The 23,314-nt window shown below is 38.5% G+C and overlaps 1 protein-coding gene across 12 annotated transcripts in view; it reads right to left on the bottom strand.

The window, feature by feature from the left end:
• DMD (dystrophin) overlaps positions 1 to 23,314 on the bottom strand; it is a 2,259,748-nt gene that overhangs the window by 188,876 nt on the left and 2,047,558 nt on the right. For all 12 annotated transcript variants that reach the window (XM_036992000.2, XM_036992004.2, XM_036992005.2 and 9 more), the window contains one exon: positions 15,175 to 15,253. In XM_036992000.2, the coding sequence (XP_036847895.2) occupies positions 15,175 to 15,253 (79 nt within the window). The remainder of the gene's footprint in view (positions 1 to 15,174; positions 15,254 to 23,314) is intronic.

Genomic DNA, 23,314 nt, shown 5'->3' on the forward strand with positions numbered 1-23,314 from the left:
GAGAACTATACCCGGGGTGGGGGAGGGGGGGCATCCCCGAAATGGTGGTGGGCATAGAAAAGTCACCAAAGAAAAACACACAGAAACTAGAATAAAGTAGAGTGAAATACAGGAAGGACAGCCACATAGTGAGCTATGAGTACCCAATGGGTTCCAGCAGACAAAGGGCATAGAAGAGGAAGATGGATTTGGTCACTGGTGATCTCAACAGAGCAATTTCACAAGAGTGGCGAAGGCCCAAGCAGATCACAGAAGTTGAAGGAGAGGGTAGACAGGGGGTATGCAACAGGATTAGGTCCTAACCAAGCATTTGAGAAGTTGTGTATGAAAGGAGGAGAATGTGAGTGGAGAGGGGAAATATCTGAGGGTTGGTCATCCTCTCTCCTGTTCTCTAAGCCAGGCCTTTCAACTCACTTATGTGTGGAATTTGCTTAGGGTCTTCTTTATAATGTTAAATTATATGAATTTTATTTTCAATTTTTTACTTCCTAAGGCCACAGTCAGGATTATAATACAGCATTTCAGTTTTCATATAGTTATTAATGCTGAATGTATATGTATGTACGTATATATGAATGTGTCATTTTTTCCCCATTGAAATTGCTTTCTATATGATTTCTATTTTCTTGATGTAATGTATATAGTTCCTATAGCAAGAGTAAATCTTCTGTCATTTAACTGAGAGGTCAAGTTAAACTCAACACTTTTCAAAACATTGAATTAAGATAAGAATAGTACTTTATATGTCTATATCATATATCAAAAGTAAAGATTCAATGAAAACTTTAAGATCACTTACTAAACTTTCAAAGATGGGCAGATTTTCCATAAAGATTTCAACAGCAGAGACAGATGGACTACATTCCAGAGGGGAAGGTCACAAGAGTGATGAATGAGACCTCTAATGTCTGCCATAGCTGTGAAAATCTTTATGGCTAACTAAAATTCCTCACGAATAACAACCTGTAAATATTATATGAGCTGTCAGAGAGATAACACTGAGCTCTGAGACCATTGCACACAGTGAACAGAATACTGCACCATGGAATTTGTCCGTAGATCTCCACGTCATTTGGAGTATGAGGCTTACATTTGATCTTGGAAGTCAAGAGTTCATACTAAACTCTTCGGCAAGGTGACTGACTTGAAGAGATAAACAGTATATCTAACAATCTAATATCCAGTGCTGCTGGCTGCACTGTCCCGCAAAGTCTAATAGCCAATATTTGGTGGCATTAGTCAGGAAAGAAAAGCTCCTTCAAACTGACTCATACAAAACTCCAAGAACCTCACGGTGATTATTAGGACAGTAAGAAAGAAATCAAGCCTCTTATTTAAGGCCAGGTATAGGAGGATAGGTGTCTATATAAATAGAGTCATGACTGACTTGTGCTCATGGAATTTCTTAATAATTTTGAACAGGATGGCTATTACCATAGAATTTTCCTCCAGATAAAGGTGGCTACAGTCCTTAGGCCATCTGGGTTAAGTTAGGTTACTAACAAGTCAGTGCAATATTGCCAGGTGCCTTTAGTGTCTCTCCAGATGTGCTTTTAAAAGACGGCAAGCAGTTAACACCATTTGCTGAATGCTCTCTGTATGAATGGTACTGTATTAGGCACCAGGGAAATTTCAAGGAATGTTAAAATTTGAAGCCTAAGCCAGTAGGGAGGAACTTAGATATTAAAAACCAAATGACTGCAGATGAGATGCACATCCATTCAGAAAGCAAGAGGTGAGAAAGAGCTAAGAATATGACAGCAATTAAAGCAAAAAGGGGATGGGAAGGATTAAGTTTTGGTCCTAATTCTTTACTCCACTGTAAAAGAATTAAAATTCTGTACCTTAGCCATAGCCTGATGGTGGACAGAGTGTGTTTCCTACCCCCCTGACCACGTGACTTGCTTTGACCAATGGGGCTTTAACAGACAATACAAACAGAGGCTTGTCCTCTTCTGCTCTGGTGATTGGCCATAAGTACATGTCCCAAGTGGCCTCTGACCCTTCAGTCTGGGCCTCAAAACCCAATATGTTGAAAGACAATTTGAACTGAACCAGCAGCCTGGAGTCAAACCCAGCCAACCTGCAGTCTGACGCAGAGGTGCCTAGTCAAATTTCATCTAGATTACCTGAAATTATAGTTGACTTTATAGATCCATAAACTGGAGAATAGAAGATTTCTATTCTTATATAGGTGGGAGGGGGAGAGAGAGAGGGAGAAGACAGACTATCAAAGATATTAAAGAATAGAAAAATATTCCCAGACCAAACTGAAGTCTCTCCCCTTTGTTAACAGTCACTTTCTCTCCCAGACCAAACTGAAGTCGCTCCCATTTGTTACCATCCAAAGATTAATGGGGATTATCCTTTTTAGTCTATACAGTTGAAATTTGTGGTTGACACTCACTGGTCCCTGGAACCTCTTCTCTGAGGTTGATAATCCATATGGTTTTAAGTATGAACTTGAATATGTTATTAAACTTCTCCAATCTGTTTTCTCTTCTTTGAAATGGAGACAATAATAATCCTTACTTTACAGGGTTGCTGTGAGGATTAAACAGGTTGATCCATGTAAAATGCGTCCACAGTGTTAGGAGCAAAAGCCACTCAATATTTTTTGTATTCCTATTCTTACCCCTGTTATTATTATGATCATTAAGGTAGTGAGTTATCAGGATATTTATTCCATTAACTAATTTACTGCCAGTGTGAGGAATCGTTTCCCAGGGTAGCAACCAGGCAAATGTGAGAGAGACTATGGTTCTGGAGTTAAACTGACTGTTAACCACCAAAGCAGGAGCCTTGGAAACAACTCCAGTAACTAATCCCTCTTCTGCCATTTTCCGACTTGTCAAAACATTTTACACGGTGTCCAGTAGCAAAACTGGAAAGGAGTTAAATCTCCCTTTTGACATTCTGATGTTGGTGCCACTGTCGAAAGTCAACTGTGTTTCATCATTTTGTATCAGTATTGATTAGGAATTCAAAACAAATAGCTAAGTATTTTTATAAAGAAGACTTTAAAATTTTTTTCTATTTTTAGTTCTCATTTTTAGATTAAATTTCACATTATCAAACTTACTTTGTTTTTTTCTATTTAGATTAATGTGGCTGGTTCATGTGGGAGGAATTATTTGAACTGCCCTGTTTAAGACAAAAATCTCATCCTTTATTTTGACCTCAAATAGCAAGGGTTCAAGTGATCTTTTCTGTTGGTCTCCAGGAGTAACTGAATGTTTGGTTCAAAGCTTTCCCTCTTCCACTGATACCTCCAGATCTCCTGCGCCAAGTCTTCTGAATCAATCTCTTTCCCCTGATAGCTAGGTCAAGTTCCACAACATGAACTCTCACTTTTTACCCATTGAGAATAAATCCCCCTGTTCTTAACTTACACATAAATGAACTCATTCCATTTCATTCCTCTTCTGATTTTTTTCCTAGACATTTCCTGCTCAGATTTTCTCTTTACAAGTCAAATTGCCCCCATGTTGACTAATCCTTCAATTATACTCTCTCTCTCTCTCTCTGCCTATTTCTAGCTCATTAGAACATTAGCACTTTCTACAATCTATATTTATATTCATTATACATACATAAGAAATCCCTTTTCTGGACAAAAGGGCTATAAGGAGGCTACATGTAAAACTGAAAAGGTGGATATTCATCATATCAGAATGGCTAAGTAGAAGGAGGAACCTGATTCTCATCACCAAATACATCTTGTGACTTTTGCTAAATGAAATCAAGGACCAAGCCATCAGAAGTGTTCTTTGCTAGATTCTTATCAGATTAGATCCTCTCTACCTTAGATTTGCATGTAGCCTCAGGGACAATATGCATTAATATTAGTTGCAATATTGTGATGTATAAAAAATATTTCTCATATATATATTTGGTCTTCATCCCCAGCCCTTAGCTCACAGCTCCCTAAAACCCTTGGAATTTCCTAAATTGAGAGTGATAAAGGTGTCTTTTGCTTTGTTAATGAGGTGACTTTTGGAAAGTATCTATGGGGCTGGTCACCATGAAACCCAACCTTGTGATTAGTGGGTTGGAACTTTCAGCCCCACCCCAGACCTTGGGCAGGGGAAGGGCTAGAGGTTGAATCAATCATCAGTAGCCAATGACTTAATCAATCATGTTCACATAATGAAGCCCCCATGAAACAAAGACAGCATTCAGGGACCTTCCAGGTTGGTGAACATGTGGAGATTTGGGGAGAACTGTGTGCCCTGAGAAAGCAGAGAAGCCCCATTACCTTCCCACAGATGTTAACCTAAACAGTTCTTCCATCTGGCTGTTCCTCTGTTATATCCTTTTATAATAAGCCAGTGATCTGGTAAGTAAAATGTTTTTCTGAATTCTGTGAGCTGCTCTAGTGAATTAATTGAACCTGAGGAAGTGGCCCCAGGAACCAGTCAGTACAGGTAGCAACCTGAGCTTGTAACTGGTGGCTGAAGTTGTGGGATGGGAGGAGCAACAGTCTTGTGGGACTGAACCCACAACCTGTGAGATCTGAAGCTATGCCTGGGTAGACAGTGTCAGAATTGAGATGAATCGTACAACACCCTGCTGGTGTCTGGTGTTGTGTGGGAAGCTCCCTGCTACCACCCACAAACAGGTGAAAACTGGATCCAGGAACCTAATTTGCAAGTCTATACAGACATCTCATTTCTCTCATTGTAGAATTAATTCCTCCTTCCACTATACTCCTACAACACCAACTATTTACCACAAGTAAAGAAGGCCATGATTTTTTTTTATAGGTCTATGTCTTTTGGTTATAATTTCAGTGTCTGAAGGCCAGGATTTAGTCTTTCTCATCTTCTTATACCAAGTGCCTAGTGTGTGTTAATACATGAATGAATGAATGAATGCATGTAACAGGCACAGTAAGTCAGATCATGTCACTTCTTAGCTAAAAACCCTCTTAAGTCCTCCTTTCTTACAAATTCCAGAGTCTTTTAACTGTAGTTGACAAGATCCTACCTGGCTTGGCTCCTTTTAGCTCACTGACCTGCTATTATTTACCATCTTGCTTCCTTGGGTACAGTCCTGCTAGCCTGCTTGTTCTCAAACCTCCTAAGCATGTTCCCATCACAGGACCTTTGCATTTCCTGTTTCCCCTACTTGTACCCTTTTCCCTGGACATCTGTACATCTACCTGTACATATAGCTGGCTTGCTCTCTCACTTCGCTACTCAAATGTCACCACCCTGACTGCCTCATTTAAAGAGTTCCTTTCCTGTCACCTCCAGCCCCATTAGCCTGCTTTAACCTTTACCCAATTTACCATGACCTGATTGCCTTCTTCTAATTAATTTAAGCTTCATGGGAAAGAAATTTTCTATTTACTGCTGTTTTCCCCTACCTAGAACAGAGTTTGATCTATACTAGTGATTGATTAGACATTTGTTGAGTGACAGAATGAATAAATTCTTACCTGGATGAAAATAAAGTAAAGCTCATAACTTTTTCAGGACATTGAACTAGGTACTAGACTAAGTTCTTTTCCATTGTATTAAAGTGGGAATAATCTTTAGGGTGCCCAGTTATTCATTCAATCAAGTCATATCTGAAGGGTGTTAGCTGCCTGAAATTGGAAAACAAAAAAGAGGAATGTATGTCCCTTACCCATATGGAATGCACACTCCAAACCATTTCCTTTAATAATCTACCTTATCAACTATCCTTTATTCTAACTCTTGCCTGTGATTGGTATGTATGCTACTGAGCTTAAAGTTTAAGGCAAGAAGCTGATGTAATTTCATGCTGTCCCCAAAGCCCTTACCTGTTAATGGAGATCATGCAGCCAGACACCTTAAATAATGATCATCAGTACATACACTGGATAAAATCATCAACCTCATTATGAAAAAAAAAAGAATAAATCAAATTACCCAGTGACTAGAATGAACCTATTACAATGCCTTTTTCTCAGAAGCTTCTAAATGCCTGTCAGTTACAGTGCCCTCTCACAGACTCGCTTCCCCAGGAAGCAGACTCTAAGACAAAGTTTAGCGAACGAACAGGATATTTAGTAAGCTGTGCCTTCGGGATCAACACCTGCAGGAGGGAGAAGAAGGAAGCAGGAATGGAAATAGGGAGAATTCAAGCCAGGATGCAGACCCAGTGACAGTCTCAACCCCACAGGAGCTCTTGAGGTAGAATGTTAGACTTCTCCTGAATTGGGCCAAAATGGCCAGATCTTTATACTCCTGCATCAGTCAGGAGCTGCTCATGGAGAGGGTATAATCTTGGGCAAGGCAGCTGAGATAATTTCCGAAGGGACAGACAGCTGAAGGTTGTCTGTTGAGAACACTTCTCTTCATTGAAGGGGACCTGACAGTGCAGAAAAGTCATCTCAAATCGTTCCTCAGACATACGTCATTCTACAAAGAGTTCCATGTGACCCAACTGCCATGGCCATACATTGTCCAGGAGCTGGTGTACAGGAGGGGTTCCTAACCAGGGATAATTTTGCCCTCTAGAGGATATTTGACCATGGCTAGAGACATTTTTGTTGCTCACAGCTGAGGGAGGAGAAGGTTACTGGCCCGTAGTGAGTAAAGGACAGGGATGTTGTTAAACATCTGTGTCCTACAATTGTAAGGACAGTCCCCACAATAAAGAATTGTCTGGCCTGCACTGTCACTAGTGCCCAGGTAAAGAAAGCCTGGTTTATAGTCTAGCCTGTGAACCTATGAGGTGGCCTTAATCTTAAATAGATGGTAAATAACTGGCCCAGTCAGACACTCTTTCTTGGAGAGTGTGATTGTAGTAGATAGAAAGTTAGATGGTAGGGAGGTGAGGAAGTTAAGAAAAAAAAAGAAAGCTACAAGAGAAAACAGAAGTCACAAGGCAGTAGAAACTGAGTAAGGAGAAAGTGGAGAGAGGCTATGACACTGAGATCATATGAAGTTAACAGTAGCAAAGGCATCTACAGAGAAGCAAACATGCGTCATGATGACTGCTGTCCCCTGTCCTTATGCTTCATGGTATCCTTAAGATACCCCTCTTTGCCTGAGCCTATCCCTGCTCCTTACAGCTTCAAGGAGACACAGCACATATCAGAGCCTGTCTGCAGGAGGCTGAAATCAAGATGATTGTTATTGCTGATATATGCAAGTGTATTTAGAAATCCAAGAGAATGTTTTTTATTTTTAAACCAGGAAGAGTTTATGTAAGTCTACAAAAGAATAAAATACCTTTGTCCTCACCTTAAAGTTCTTACCAAGAAGTATTTTGTAATCCCAAACTGGTTGTGTTCCGAAAATGGAAGCCATCCAAATGGAAAAACAAAAGTAATGATTTTTGCCCACACTGATGTGATTCCACCATTTCTGTTGCGCAAAGCTTTGTATTTTGGGACAGATGACAAAATGTTACCCTAGGCCAAACTCGCAAATGCCTTCATTTTCTGGGGAGTGTAAAACTATACCTTTCAGAACCAGCATTCCACTAAAATAGTGCCCATGTGTCAAGAAACTGATTTAGAACTGTGGTGCTGGTCTCCCTGCCCTAGGTCCCCATGAGGCCCAGAGGAATCTGTCGCGATGAAGATGAAGTAAGAAAGAAACAGGCATGTCTTTCATCTCTACCACATTTGCTTCATCTTTGCTGTGCTACCAGACTAATTTCCATGCAGGTATGTGATGAAGGAGTGGTGGTTAGTGATCAAGCTAAATGTTACCATTTAGCTCTAAAGCCTTGGGGTATCATGGTGTCTTCATAAAGTCTAGGAGAGGTTAATGCTGTTGGTGTCCCACTCAGATGCCCTTTCCCTGGCTGATGCACCCATCTCCAGAGAACCTCCCTTAGTGAAATGGGAACTGCCTTGTTTCCTACTCTGCAGAAATCCCCAGCAAATCACTGGCATGGGGGAGCTAAAGGCCAGCTCCCTTGCCTAAAGATGGCACCAGCTCTGTGGTGTGTGTGCTCTGGAGCTCCCTGTGGGGTCAGGCTTAGGACTGAGGAGGATCCTTGGGACATGGGAATTTCAGGACCAGAACCAAGATCATCCCAGACAACAACCAGGATCGCTGGTCATCCTACTTAACCAGGTATTTCGATCATGAGCTTGGCCTCCAAGGACTTGGGTGATATGAACACTGTAAGTAAATTCCATGGTGCTCTGGTAAACAAACTATTTTTAAAAAGCCTTAATTTGCAGTATTTACCAATTTTGTGAGATAACTATTCCCTCTATGGCTGATTTCAAGCTATCAAAGGTCAGTTTAACAACCGGCTCACGATTCCTGTATATTTAACAATTGGCTCTCTTGAGCCAGTATAAGCTAGCTCCAGCACACAAATTCCCTCAGAGGAAACTGAAAACTTCCCTGAGTTTTCTCATGTGTTCGAATCAATGGATCCATAGGACCAATGATGCAAAATTGTGTTACTAAGGATACTTTGAAGCAAATACATCTAAGGTTTTATTGGAGAATATAAATTTGAGCTCAAGGAGAAAGGGCCATGGAAACAGGTTTTGACATAAAACTGTGACTATTATCACTGTGACTGCTTTCGTGGGCATCTGAAAGGCTACCTATGAACTTCTGGAGGTGTTACCAGCACCATTGATTGGTTAGAGATGGCATTTGCCCTAAATTCCCAACACTCGTGATAGCATGTGGCTGCAGAAGAAATTGGCCCAAATTATTTTGCCTGGAGGTTTTACCTAACAGGGAACTTTAGGCTGAGGATCATCTCACGCTGTACCTGCAAGCTTCCTCCTGACTTTTATCATGATGGCTTCTTTAAGCTGACCTGAAGTTTTAAATTATTGGCCCACTCACATTTCAAATTCATCCATTCCCTGAGGACAATGGTAGCAGAGACTGGAGCACTGTTAAGTGAAATGTCAGTATTATTAGATGTGCTTAGAGTTCCCCCCTCCTTTTTTTTTTCTTATTAAGTGTGTGAGAAGGAGGATGGGGGAGGGAAGGTTTGACAGCTCCCAAGATGTAAACAAACTTTTTAGCCCTATGTAGCATGGGAAAACTGTAAATGGTTGGGTTGCTTTAACAGGAAAGAGTTAACCAGGGATTTGATTAAGGCAGTTAAGATTATAAAGCCTGCAAGAAATAACTGATCAATTCTTTCTTTTTACAGTGTCTCATAATTTGAGTACAAGAAGATCACTCAATGAAACTTATAGCTTTCAAATGCAGAATACGTAGTAAAAAGGAAATTGTTCTTATAGAGTTCCATAGCCATCAGTAGAGTTTAATACTCAAGAGGTCACTGGGTTAAAAGCTAGAGAATAAAAATTTTTACTCTATTGCTTTTTTCCATTATAAAAGTAATACATGCTTACCATAAAAAAACGGGCCAAGAAGAGAAAAACAAAATGGCTGTTTGCATTTTGATGTAGTTTAGTTTCAGTCTTTTCTTTATTTGTTTCTCTTCTATTTCTTAATATAGCTGTGATCATGTTGTAATTTTGAAGTCAGCTTTTCCCCTTAATATATTACGTGGCACAGTAGACTTTTATAAAAAGGACCATGTAAAGTTATGAATGCTATTAGTCCTTGCTGAGAAGGAACATAAGAGGTCACATTATTTATTGAGTGTCTAGTAGGTGATAGTCACTATGCTAAATCTCACAACACTGTGTATTATCAATATCAGGAGGAAATTTACCTCTTCTTTTTTTGGGTATAAGACATAATTCATCCTGTCAATGATTTTACTGATTGAACATCTACCAAGTATAGATGCCATGTACCTAACATGTACTGGAGAATATAACTGTCAAGAAGAAAAAAACTAACCTGTCCTTATAGAGATTAGGGTCTACTCATTGATTATTCACCTATTCATTAATTACATAAATGTGTAAAATGTATATATTTATATACTATATATAAAAATATATTTATATATTACATATATAGTATAAGTACTGTATATATATATATGAAAAACAACTGTACTTTCAAATTAGTTCCATGAAGTCAGCTTCAGAAACGAGGAGGAACTATTTACACTGTAAATTAATGCAAGAGAACGAATGATACTTTGATGTCTAATTTGACTCTTAATAGGCAAATACTAAGTTATACTATCAAGTTGATAATAACAATGATGCTAATAACCAACACTTGTATAGCACTTACTAAGTGCCCGGGACTGCTGCAAGGGTTTTACATATATTCACTATTTGATCTTCAGTATAACCCTATGAGATAATATTACCATATTTCATTGAATTCAAAACCCCATTGGACATGAGGTACCTTCTGATTTCAGGGCTGTTAAAACACATAGAGGGGAAAGTGTGTCTTAAATTTGATGAAATGTTATTATCCTCCCCCCATTTTACATAAGAGGGACAAAGCGATTAAGTATCTGAGTGAGTATGTGAACCCAGCCAGTCTAGTTCCAGAGCCTGTATTCTTAACCAGTGTCCCATACTATTGATGAGACAACACTTGGCCCCAAGGTGGCAAGAGAAAAATTCAGGCTATGTAAAGCAATTTAGTATTGCCCAAACCAAGAGGAATATAGATGAGAGCAAAATCTGTAGCAATATCAGTGGATTAGACAGTTATTGGTCTGGGTATTTGTTCTTAATGGGTAAGGCAGTGTGAGGTGTGGCTTGGAAGCCCAGATACTGAACTACAGTCCCAACCTATTACCATCATCTGTGTGACCTTGGTTATATCATGTAGTCTTTTTTGTCATCTGTAAGTAAGGGCAGGGCTGGAGTAGTTCTGTGTCTCTGAAACTTTCTGACTGGAACCAGAAGGAAAACATTTCATACTGAAACAGTGTGTGCGCGCGCACACACAAAAAGTGTCAAAACAATACTTAACCTTGCTTGTGCAATGTACTCTGATATTTTCTAATGTGTTCCATCCATTCCATTAAATAATTGTTGGCTGCAAGTCATTAAATTGTTTTCAGGATTCACTAATGAGTAGTGTGAAAACAACTCATACAGATACTCTTAAGCTTCTCTCCAGTTAAGAAATTCCACAGCATAAGGGGGTGGATTCCTGAGCTGGGGGTGGGGGTGGGGAGGATCAAGGATGGAAACCTCAGGAAACAAAGAGCTGACCCCTTTGCTTTATACTCATTTTCTTTTTAATTGGATCACATTCTTACTACCTTCAGCAGAAAATTCTCATCATTAAATCATTTGGCAAATAGCACTTTAGGACAAAGATTTCTGTACTATGTTCCATGACATGTTTAGTGAGAAATTAATCTGTGTCTCAAAAAGGCTTCCATAGTCACAGAAGTATGGAGAAAAGCTACTGACTCTATCCTCCTTTTAAAGTTTCAATGTATAGTAAAGACTACAAGAATTCCAACAGGAAAGAAACTTGCTTATCTTTATAACCTAGTGTTTTCCCAGCCTTCTGACCCCATAACTATTTTTTCAAAGGAGAGTTATCAACATCACACAGAACGTTAATGTTGTCACGAACTTGGTTTGGAAAATGCTCCTTTGGGGAATTCTAGAACTTGTAAAATATTAAGGCAACTATAAGTTCTTTTTTACTACTACAGAAAGATTTCTACCTTTACTCAAATATATAATTATCCTTCTTGGTAAAGTAAAGTTTAGAACAGAAGCCCAGAGAAGGGAGAAAATTACCAGAAAAAAGTTCTTAAATTCTTTTTTTCAAAGGTCTTAAGTCTTAAAGGTCTTAAAAATGGACAATTTTCAGACTACTTTGCAGATGAATACTATAGTACTTTTTTGATCATTGACATAAGAGACTGACACTGTTCCTTCCCACAAAAAATATATATATATATATTCTAATTATATACAATTTAAAAAAATTACATGATTATAATTTCTCCTTTTTCTTCCCCTTACGGAGTTTACAGTATATTAATTTTCTTGATTTAGGTTGCCAAAGTCAATTAGAAGTGGTAGAATATTAAAGCTAGAATTAAAGGCAAGCTAGTGTCTATTAATGGATAAGGGTCATATTTTACAATGTTTTTCTCTCAAATCTAAGATAAGAGAAACAACTTTAACTAGTAGAGATTGGGCCATCAAGAAGAAACAGTGAGTACTTTTCTTTAATAAAAGGCTGCTTCTCTCTACTGATAAAAAAATAAACAAAGAACAGCTGGTAATGTAATTTTCAAAAGGGGTGTTGGTGTGGGGGTGAGAGGGACAGTGGGAGACAGAGACTGAGATGGAGAGAGAGACAGTAAGCATGTTTGCTGAGGTGGGGGCAATTAGTAGCTGAACCTCATTTCTCTTTTTGTAATTTCTAAGCCTCAGATATCACCCTATTGTTCTTGCTAGTAACCTGGAAGCAAATTACTAGACATTTATCAATTCAGACTCATTAAATGTGACCTTAGTGATATTTTTTCAAACATATTTTATATGTGTTGGGGGAAACCCTCTTTTTCTTTGATAGAACACAATTTAATAGCAAATAAGTGACTTCAGAGATGCCCTGCCTCAAATATGGTTTTGATGGTGTACCCAGTTTCTGGTGAAACTTTCAAGAGGTCAGTTTGGGAGTACATAGTACAATATTTACAAATGTAAACATCCTTTAACAGAGCAATTGTGTTTCAGGCATTTATCTTATAGCAGAATCTGAGCTATTTGTAAAGGCGTACAAAGGATGTTAGTCACAGTGTTGGCTATAATAGTAAAAAATTTGAAAAAACCTTAACATTGAGTGATTTGGAGTTGTCTTGGTAATCTGGTACAGCCACAGAAGGGAGTACTACCCAGCCATTTAAAAGGTTACTTTGTAGAGGAATATTTAAAAACATGAAAATACTTTTCATTATAGCTCTAAGGGGAAAAAGTAGGTCATAAAACCATAATATGTTTTCATCCCTGCTCGGTGTAAAGAAAAAAGAAGAGAATCTGAATCCACACATGCACACATCTGAGAGAAAGACAAAACTTACATAAACCACATTTTTTTATAGTGGTTGTCTCTGAGTGGTGGGATTATGGATAGTTTTTCTTTCCCTGTTTGTGTTCTGTGCTTTCCAAAATTTCCTTGAGGGGCGTATATTACCTCCGTAATTTAAAAAAGGACAACATAAAGAAACAATCTTCACCATCCTATTTCTCAAATATCCCTTAAACCAGATTGGTATTTTTTGATATCCACAAGCAAAGCTTCTAAGCAGACATTGCTATTCCACATGAACACTCAATAAATTGGTGACTTCTGGCGCTGGCTCCATTTAAGCAGGAAAATTGGTGTTTTTATGAGTGTCTGTGTCTACAGGCCTGATCTTTCTGAAGGCAGGCAGCGGTGTGACATGGATTGAAATGATGCTCTACCTGGCCCCTCAAAGTTCTTCCTGCACTGCTCAGAGATTATGGCTGACGTTCTATCACCAGAGAGTCATTCCTCAGGCTTATGGCTTTTCACCCTATTAAAATGCAAATAACCCAGGAGAAGTACACATTAAACTTTACCTGTCACCTGGGTTAAATGAGTATAACACATATCATTTTATGAGAATAGGTTTTAATGGGGAAGACATGGAAATCTGAGTGGGACAGGCAAAGAGAATAAAGGATAAATGAATATAGATGGTATCTGAAGAGTCATTAATATTCAGAATAGTAATATTTTTATTTATGGTTTCTGAGTCATTTACAAGTATGTTATCATATTTAATCTCAATTAAATCAAATAGAATGGTTGCCACCGAGGCAATTTAAGCAGACCAGAGATTTGGAAAAATACAGAAGACAAAATCTGCAGGCTTCATGGTAGTTCTGGAGCCATGTCTAAAGGCCATAATCCCACTCAGTTACATGTACTTCTTTAACTTGCCCCTTCTTTGCTGGCACCTCCTAAGCATGTGTGATACTGTCCAAATAACAACCGCATGAGGATATCAGGTTAGGCCTAGTAAAGAAAACATGACTTCTTACTTTATACATTATCGGTATATAACAAAAAGATAGGACCACCACCTTCTAGGCATTTTTGTTCGACAGACAATGGCCAACTGGAGACATACACATGAAATCCTCCAGTCAAATGCTTTACAATGTGAATGTGGATCTTTTTATTAACCTATGAGAAATGGAAAAGAAAGGAAAGGACTGGGAAATGGCAGAAAAAAAAATAGAGGCAGAAGAATGAAGGGAGATCTTACAGAACTACTTCCTCTCTATAAAATATATAAATTAAGTAAAAGTCCAATATGGTGGTTAAAAACAGACTCTGGAGCCAGCTTCTTGGATTTGGAGCCTGGCTCTGTGATCCTCTCACTGTGTGACTGTGTGCCTCAATTACCTCATCTTTAAAATGGGTATAGTAATAGTATCTACCTTATAAGTTTCCATAAGGAGTGAATTAGTTCATGTTTATGACATTGCCAGGCATAAAATAATTACTTTTAAATGATGGTTAATCCCTCATGCCTACTAGTGAATGATTAGAAGGAAATACAACAAAATGTTAACACATGTTAACTCGATGTGATAGAAGTATGGCTTTTTAAATAGCAAAAGAACTCAACTTTTGTAATTAAAGAAAAAGTGGCATACATTAACAACATTGATCAGAGGACAACAGGAACTTGACAACTTAATATGCATTGTTATATTAATAGGCTGTTTCGATATTAAACTTTTGGTTAACTAAGGCTATTCCTCTTAGTTTTAATTATAAAACATATATTTATTAATAATATATGAACAATATAGTTAATTATTAAAATCTAATTAATAAACTAGTTAAACTAGAAAATAAAATGACTAGAGGTCAAGGATAAAGGAGGGATAAGGATAGTTAGGGAAAGGAAATCAGTAGGGTGAAGTTCTAATTTGGAAGCAGGAAGTATTTAATGAATTAGACAAAGAATTATAGGTTCACAGTAATACATATTGAATTATCATATCATAATTATATGATGTCATAATTATCAGCTTCATGAAATGAATCACTTACATTGATTGAAAGTCGAACTAAAGACTCCAAAATATTACTGAAGTTAGCACTTAAGCCTTAGCTGAAAACTGGACAAAATGATCTAACTGGGCCTCTTCTTCCTAACCTTCTGAATTCACTCACCAAGTTATCTTTCAGGATGATTTACGTTTACAGTGCATTTGGCAGAGATGATCGCAATTGCAATCCAGTTCTTAGTTCTGAGCTACCAAGATGTGATAAAGAGGTTAAGCAATGAAAGCTGACAGCAACTTACTGGAAAGGAAGTGCTGGGATGCAGGGCCATAGTCCCTGTGGGCTTCATGCAGCTGCCTGATGCGGTTCTCAACAGCCACCTGGGAGGAAGAGGAGAGAAATGATGTTCCCTCATCATACATAATGAGGAGCAATTAAAACAATGTATTCTTTTTGGTAAGATCTTGTGGGCCTGGAAAGCTGGAACACTAAAGCAACCATTTATAATCCTGGGTTTAATATCCACTTACCATACATGGCCTCCGAGACCCATTTTTATCAAACCAAGGCCAAACACAAAAGATTTGCTCTCCTGACAATGTTAAAATGGGATTTTTTTTAATACTCTACTCATTGGCAGACACAAATGAACTACTGCTCCAATGAGTACCATCAAAAATGTCAACTCTAAATCTTTCATGAAAAGGTTAGGCGGGTTGTCATTTGCTATTCTAGATGACTAAAGGATCTCAGAAATCACACACGTTTTGTCTTAGTCTAATTTTTGACAAATTTTTTTGGAATAATATTGATCTATAATTAATGGGTCATTGCTAATTAATCATTCATAATAAGGAACCAACAGTTAATAATTAAGCATTTATTTATCAATAAATAAAGAAGTAGAGGCAAGGCTTAAATTTAAGGTAGTTACAGGGTGAAGAGTGAGATGAAAGAAATTTTCAGATTTTAGCTTTTGTGGACTTGAAAATTACTGGGAAGTATATCTTTAGGTGGGATGGAGTTAAACTTACCATTTGTTTTTTTCTCTTACAAGATTTTTCTATAATACATTGATACAGTATCCTGATAGCTTAGTGAATTCCATTCTGGGTGGGGAAAAGAAAAGAACTTTATGGATGAAATGGCATGTTTTGTCATTTGGCATTTTGCTAACTGGATGTTACTGGCAGCCCCAGGCAGCCCAGCTCCATAACTCTGGATCTTAATTTGGTTCTCAATAGTCCATGCTCAACTAGGGGTTGGTCAGTACTTGCCCAGAACTATGAGAGCTTGAGCAGGTTCACTCCTGTAGCATGGATAATTTCCAAGAAGTAAAATAAATCTTAAACCTGTCAGAAAAGCAGCTCAGGTAGTCAGGTGTAAAGCCAACTCTGACATTCTAATATCAACAAAGTGCCTAGCATAGATCCAGAACAATCTTCTTTCTTCACTTTCTCCCTAGCCTTGCCTATCTTTGCTTGGACCAAATATCTGGAAAACTAAGTAGAGTTCCAAAAACTGCAGGATTTGCTTGTTAAACATACAAAAGCTTGAGGAACATTTCAAATTTACCACCCCAGCCTGATCACTCTGCACCCCCAGCCAAACTCTACCTGCCTGTCCCACATTATCCCATCCAGTTTAACACTTGGGTACTTGTTCGCACCGCTCCTTCTCTCTGGAATGCTCTTATCCCCCATCTCTCCCAGTTCAAGGCTTCTACGGGTTTATGTGCTCACTCTCCAGCCTTCCAGGTTAGAAGCGACTGTTTCCTCAGCATTCTCTTACAATGGATTGTAAATGCCTTGACAGCAGGGATCTTCCTTGCTTCTCTCTCCTCTCCTACCCTCCTTCCCACAGGACTCAGTGAAGCCTGCGCATAGTAAGTGGTAGCAAATATTTAATGACAAGGTGAGCAAATCAGTGGATAAATGTATGTGTGTGTGTGTGTCTGTGAGAAAGAGAAAGAGATAGAGATACTGAAAAAGAGATGGGAGAATAAAGAAGAATGCTGCATGTCCCTAGGTAAATTATTCTAATCTTAACATTCCTTATCAGAAAAATGGGACAAAGATATGACCAAGGTCATAGAGTTTTTGTGGGAATTAAATAAGATGATACACGTAAAGTGGTGTTTGGCCTTGTTTCTGTCATACGAGAAATGCTCAATAAATGGTAGCCGCTACTGTTATTGTTGCTATCATGGTTAATAAATGGAGAGGAATAGGTTATAATGTGCAAGGCACCACCTACAAAAAAAAAAGGGCTAATATTTAAGTACTCTGTGCATGACAATATGAATTCACTTATTTGTCACAATAGCTCTGTGGTAGGAAGTAGTATTATCTCCCCATGTCATTGACAAAACTGAAGCTCAGCAGGTTACAAAAAAAAAACAACAACAAAACCTCACACTTAACATAACAAAAAAACTTGCCTAAACTTAAGAAGCTAGTAAAGTGGCAGAGCCAGGATTCAAACTCATTCATTCTGGTTTTTGCTCTTAACTGCTATCTTAGACATTTAAGTTGAAAAAAAAAGCATTTCATTAATATTTTATAAGCAGCTGGCTTTTCCATTGTTTTTAATTAATTTATTGAATGCAGACTGAATCTAGTGTACATATTTGTGAGATGTCTATTGTCAGTACCTTTTATGATCCAGTGCAAGGTCAGTTCCTGGTCACAAAGAAAGTGATACCATAAGATAACAGAAAAGGGGTGTTCAAGCATTAATGCAAATGAACGTTTGGAACACATAGTTATTTCTAGGGCAGAATGGGTTGCTTCATGAACAAATTAATCAAGAGATGAATGAGGAAGTTTGGAGGTGGGGAGGAGGGGCTGAGGAGGCCACATGGGAGTGATAGTGATGAGAAATTTTTTCACATACTGAGAAAGAAATCCCAAGGGGAACATGGAGAGAGTGAAGGACCATGACTGTGTCCTTTCTTAGGGACCACTGGGATATAGCCTCTGAGGCCATTACAGGCCCTAATGTCTGCAGGGTGCTTCCTTCTTACACAAGGAGTACTCCAGTGGTAGCTTCACTTGTACACCCAATATTATCAAGAATTTGCAATGTGAAAGAAGAGAATTCCCATCCCTCTAACTCAAACTTAAGAATATGCACGCAAGAGAGATGGAAATTAAAAATGCATCATGTAAATAAATGAAAAATTCAGGAAATAGTCATAAAATAACTAAAGAATTAAGCATACAATATTTCTTTTCACAAATTATCTGTGGAGATAGGTAGTGCATCGAATGAATGCACAACTGAATAAACAAAGAGATAATTTTAAGAGAGAAAACTTTAAGACATGCAAGATCTCACCAACTGTAGCTACTTGAGAACAAAGCACTTTGTTCTGTGAGCAATTAGGCAAAGAAGCAAAATTGATAAACTTTTGAAGCAATAACCTCCATGCATTGGACCTTTCTATCTGGCTGGATTTTTAACTAATATATATTGCTAATATACAAACTCAGAAGGAAAAGCCAGAAATTATACACCAGTATCTAGCATTATGGCACAATCTGTCCTTTACTCAATGAACTCTGTTTTCTTTTTAAGAACCTGTGAATACAGAAAGGGATATGCAAGAAATGAATGCTATAGTCACTGACCTTTGGAAGCATAAAGGGTTGGAGGGGAGGAATGACTGGGAAAAGGCCTGGGGTGGCAGAACACTGGTATTGGAGAGAATGGTGAGATATAGTTAGCTACGCATGCTGGAAGCAGATGACTCAAAAGAGAGCAGTCCAGATTTTGAGGCTCAAGATTTACTAAGAAGGCAACGGGAAGCTACTGGAGGTTTCTGCAAGGTGACTCATGATTGGAGAGGGCAGTTGGGGTTTAGAGAGATGTGTGCATCTGTGCGGTGTGAAAAGATTCAAGAGGGACCTGGAGGCCGAGACCAGTTAGAGGTGGTTGCAATGGACTAGATTTGGGGTGATAGGCTTCAGAATTAAGATTGTGCTGCTGGAATGGGAAAGAAGGTACAGATTCGGCGGTGTTTTGAAAGAAGGAGGAGCTAATCAATTTTAGTGTTAGAACTTCATTTTTAAAGAACAAAGGAAACTTCTGGATTTCCAGGGTGGAAGACTGGAAGAATGAGGATATTGCTGATGGAAATACGGGAATTAGAAAAGGGGTGGATGGCATTTGGCTGTACGAACTCATTTGGAACATGATCAAGTTGGCCATGATCAGTGAAACCTCTAATTGGAAATGTCATGTATAGCCAGTTTAGAGATGAGCGATTTGCCTGGTATTAAAGGAAGGAAAGGGAAGTGAGATGAAAAGGGGTAGGACTGAGCATCAGAAGGTGAGCAGAGTAGGAAAAGCTAAAGGAGTTTAAAGAGAATTTTTTGAAGAGACAGGAAAAACTCAATTTCCTCTGAATTAAACCGCAATACTTGTTTTCTTTTTTAAAAAGTAATACAAGTATTACATCTTTTTGGAAGCACACTTCCTGTTTCTACTATTAGATCATAGATTATGAAAGCTTAGAACCAGAAGAAACCTTATCTGTTGATACACAAAGGTTGATTCTTTAGAACTAACCCAGATGGGCAGAAAACTGCCATCTGCTCCATGAGTACTCATATGGTGGTTTGAAGCAATTCTTCAGTAAAAGCATGTCAGAGAAATAAAAGGTATTTTTTAAATAAGCTCCATGAGCACAGGGACACATCTTTCTTTCCCTACCATATCCCCGTGACTAGCACAGTACCTGGCATACAGCAAATGCTCAACTAATATCAGTCGAATGAACTAATGTACTGTCTATTCAAGGATTTTCACCATAACAACAATATTTTGATTGAAGAAGAATTTCTTTTTTGAGATTTCCAGGACAAGTTTTTGGAAAGATCTTCCCTCACTCCCCTCTTTCCTTCCTTTTTGGTCATGAAAGCTAAAAAGAGGAAAGGAGAAAACCATTTAGATTCATTGTGCCTACAACAGTAGATTAAAGAAACGTTTTAAAGGAAGAATTTATAAGGCAAACCAGGATCCCAAATCGCCTTTGTATTCCTTTTATTCTAATTTTTTAACAATCGTATTTGAGAGCCATGAGGAATACATATTATTCTCCTTAGCTTTCTCCTTTCTGATGAGTTCTGTAGGCACTTTACTGTTCCAGGGACTTCCCTTCTTTCACACAATCAAGAAATATCTCTAAATTCATTGACAATACATTGCCTAAAAAGTGAATTCCCTGTCCCTGTAGATAGAGACGTTTTCTGTTTTGCTCAGAGTTTTTGGCACCGCACCAAGTACATAGGAGATGCTCAACAAATATTTGATAAATGGAGGAATGAAAAGATTTTTGAGTTTCTGTTATCTGGTAGGCACTATGCTAAATATGATTATGGTAGACAAGAAAGTGACATTTTGCGGCTAATGAATGAGCACCAAGTCATTCAGCTAAATTATTGATAACACACTCCATTCCCAGCTGTGATTATTTCCCAAAGCACAGTCCATTTCTCTGTGCATATTGAAGGATATGATTATCTCATTTTTTTCTTCACAGTTGTTTTAAATAAGCCAAAAGAAAGAAAGAAAGAAAAAGGAGAAAAACATTGTGGCATTGTGGTTCCTAGCAATGATCTCAAATGAATTCATCAAAATGCAAATGTTTGTCACTTTATTTTAAATTCTCAAGGGCTTCCACCTTTTCTTTTGACCTGTTATTCATTTAACGTTTTTGTCTTCACTGGAGGTTTAGGAGAGCCAAGGAGTCCCTCCTGCCGTGGAAATACATTGCTAGACAATATGATTTTTCCCAGTGTCCATGTGTTTTTTCTGGCACTACATACATAAATTATGTTTACTTCAGTCTTGGGAAAAGATGTAACTGAGCAGGTACAGTTCGCTTTTCTGGCTCTCAGTTTGTCTAGACTCTTGATAAATATCCATGGGCATGCAAGAACCAGACTTCACACCTACACTAGTGAGTTCATAAAAAATAAAAACACTCTCCTTGTGTTGTGATGCTAGTGAATAAACCACGCACATGCACACAAATGCCTCTCTGCAGCCTGTTCATGAATTTCTGTCTTGGAATTTTGCAGTTTGTACAGTTTTCTGTATGCATGTCTGTATTTGGGGAAGCCTTCATAATTCATTCTTACTTCTAAATCCCAACTTGTAACACTCATAAATACATGCCCAAACACTATCCTGGAAACCGTCCTGAGATTTATTACAGTTTCAGCTAAAATCCTTTTAACTAATGATAATCCTTTTCCGTTAAAGTCCATTGCTGTTCTGATTTCTTTTGAGTCGTGACTGACAAAGAGAGCCTCAGATAATGAGGGCTTGTGATAGGTACAGCTCTGTGGCAAAACCATATGGGTTTATTGAATGCAAAGATGAGCTGAATTCTGTTTTCCTTGAATTTATGTATGTTTCCTTGACATTGAGACCTGAGTTAAACAGAGTTTCTTGCATTTGACTTCAGGATAGACTGCAGGAAAGCAAGCGACTCTAACACAGTGTGCACGCTGAGGAGGAGCATAATTATTAGTTGATCTTGTGTGATTTACGGCATGGATGCTCACGTGTGCCATCTGAGACCCTTTTTTATGGTTCTGTCTCATAGCTTTTTTCCCCCTTCTATTTTACGTACCTGTGATTCCTTTCTTCTTATCCTCTGACTCCTTTTCTTACCCCCTTTTCCCTTTCCTCTCTCTCCACTCACCCTTCTACCTTGCACCTATCCTCCCCTCCCCAACTATGTTCTGTACAGCCGACCAGAAGAGCGCACAGACTCTGCTAAAGCAAACAGACAGAACCTAAAAGTAGGCAGCTGTGCATCACTGACAGACAGGGAAGGCATGATGTGAACAGGAGCCCCAGCCCAGAACCAAAGCCAGGGCAGTGGAATTTGCCACCCCAGAATGTGCCTCTTTGGCATAAGGATTGCTTTGAGCTGATTATTTTTAAGAAACACCAAACACGAGAGCTCTGAAACTTCTGAGTAGAAGTTACCCTTTGATAAGAGACATTTACATGTACAAGGGGAATCTCCATTGGAAAGGGTGTCTCCTTCTCCGTACCAGGAAGAGGGGGGTGACTCTAATCTAGAAATTCGTACCTTAGGGATGAAGAAGGCAGAGAGTTAACTCTGCATAACAACCAGGCCCTGGTTCCCTGTGCTTTTCCTGGTCCCCTTCCAGTAACTGACTCCCCACCCCCAGCACCTTTTCTCTTTAGCTGGAGAGGGTAGTTACGGTGGTGGTGTGGGCCATGTCAGAGACTTACTCAGTATTCCTGTTTCTCCTTTGGGTAGGAGGTATCTACATTATTACACTTGTTCGTTTTTCTCTTGTTAATCTCTTTTATTACAGGGAGGGTCTCAGTGAAGAACCTTAGAAGTGTAGAGAGAACGTTATTTTTTTCCTCTCCTACCTGGCCCAGAATGTTATTTTTTCCTCTCCTACCTGGCCCAATGCTTCTCTGGAAACATTATTCCTGTAATTCTGACAAACTCTTGCACCAACCGGAAAGCACAGGAGGACAAACACCAAGTCCATTGTCCATCGTTAAACCTTCAGCCTTCACCTCGCCAGTTTCTCAAATGCACCTTGGAAGTCTGTTTATTGTTTTTCATGCTCATTCTGCGATAATGGAGTCAGGTTATATCAACATAAAGCTGACTTCATAGACCCAAGTACCTTAAGGGTATCATTAATTTTAATTTAGAAAAGCAGCAATCAACCTCCTCTCCTGCTTCACTTGTCAAAATCTTTAGTTTTTGTTACATCTACAGACTGTTATGAAAAAAAATGTGTTGGGAAGGGAAGACATAGGCAGCATTTCTCCTGCCTTTTTGTTTGTTTTCTGTTTTTGTTTTTGTCTCAGAGAGATAACAGTTGAATTTCTCTGCTTGGATGATGTAACTTGCTACAGATTTTATCTGAAAAAATAAGTTCCCTTCTAAAAGCTTTCCTAATGTATATCATGATTTGTAGCAGGAACTAAAGTCAAGTGGCTTGCACCTTGCAACACCATTACATTAAATCATTTACATTTCAGCCTCAGCTATTTATTCTTGAGCTTTATTTATTCCACACTTGGAAGACATCACTCACAAAATTTTTCCAAGGCTGCTGGAGCATTCCTTTCTGGGGGCACTTTGGGCCATAAGTAGCATAATGCTCACACGGTAATGACATAATTACCCCTCCTGGTATTAGAACCCTGGTGTGTTTTCCGAGGACCAGAAGTGGCCATTTTAAATAATTATCAAGAGGATAAACTAGAACTGGTATCATCTGAAACAAGGGCAACATATGTAGCAGTGAGCAAATTCATACTAAAAGATGACTGATGCAGGGTGAAATCTGAAAGATAAATGAAAAACGATAAAGCACTAGAAGTTAAACATGTTTTGTCTCAATGGTGAAACCTTTATGTTTTGGGTA

The sequence above is a fragment of the Manis javanica genome, chromosome X (assembly GCF_040802235.1).
Source record: "Manis javanica isolate MJ-LG chromosome X, MJ_LKY, whole genome shotgun sequence".
Classification (NCBI taxonomy): Eukaryota; Metazoa; Chordata; class Mammalia; order Pholidota; family Manidae; genus Manis; species Manis javanica.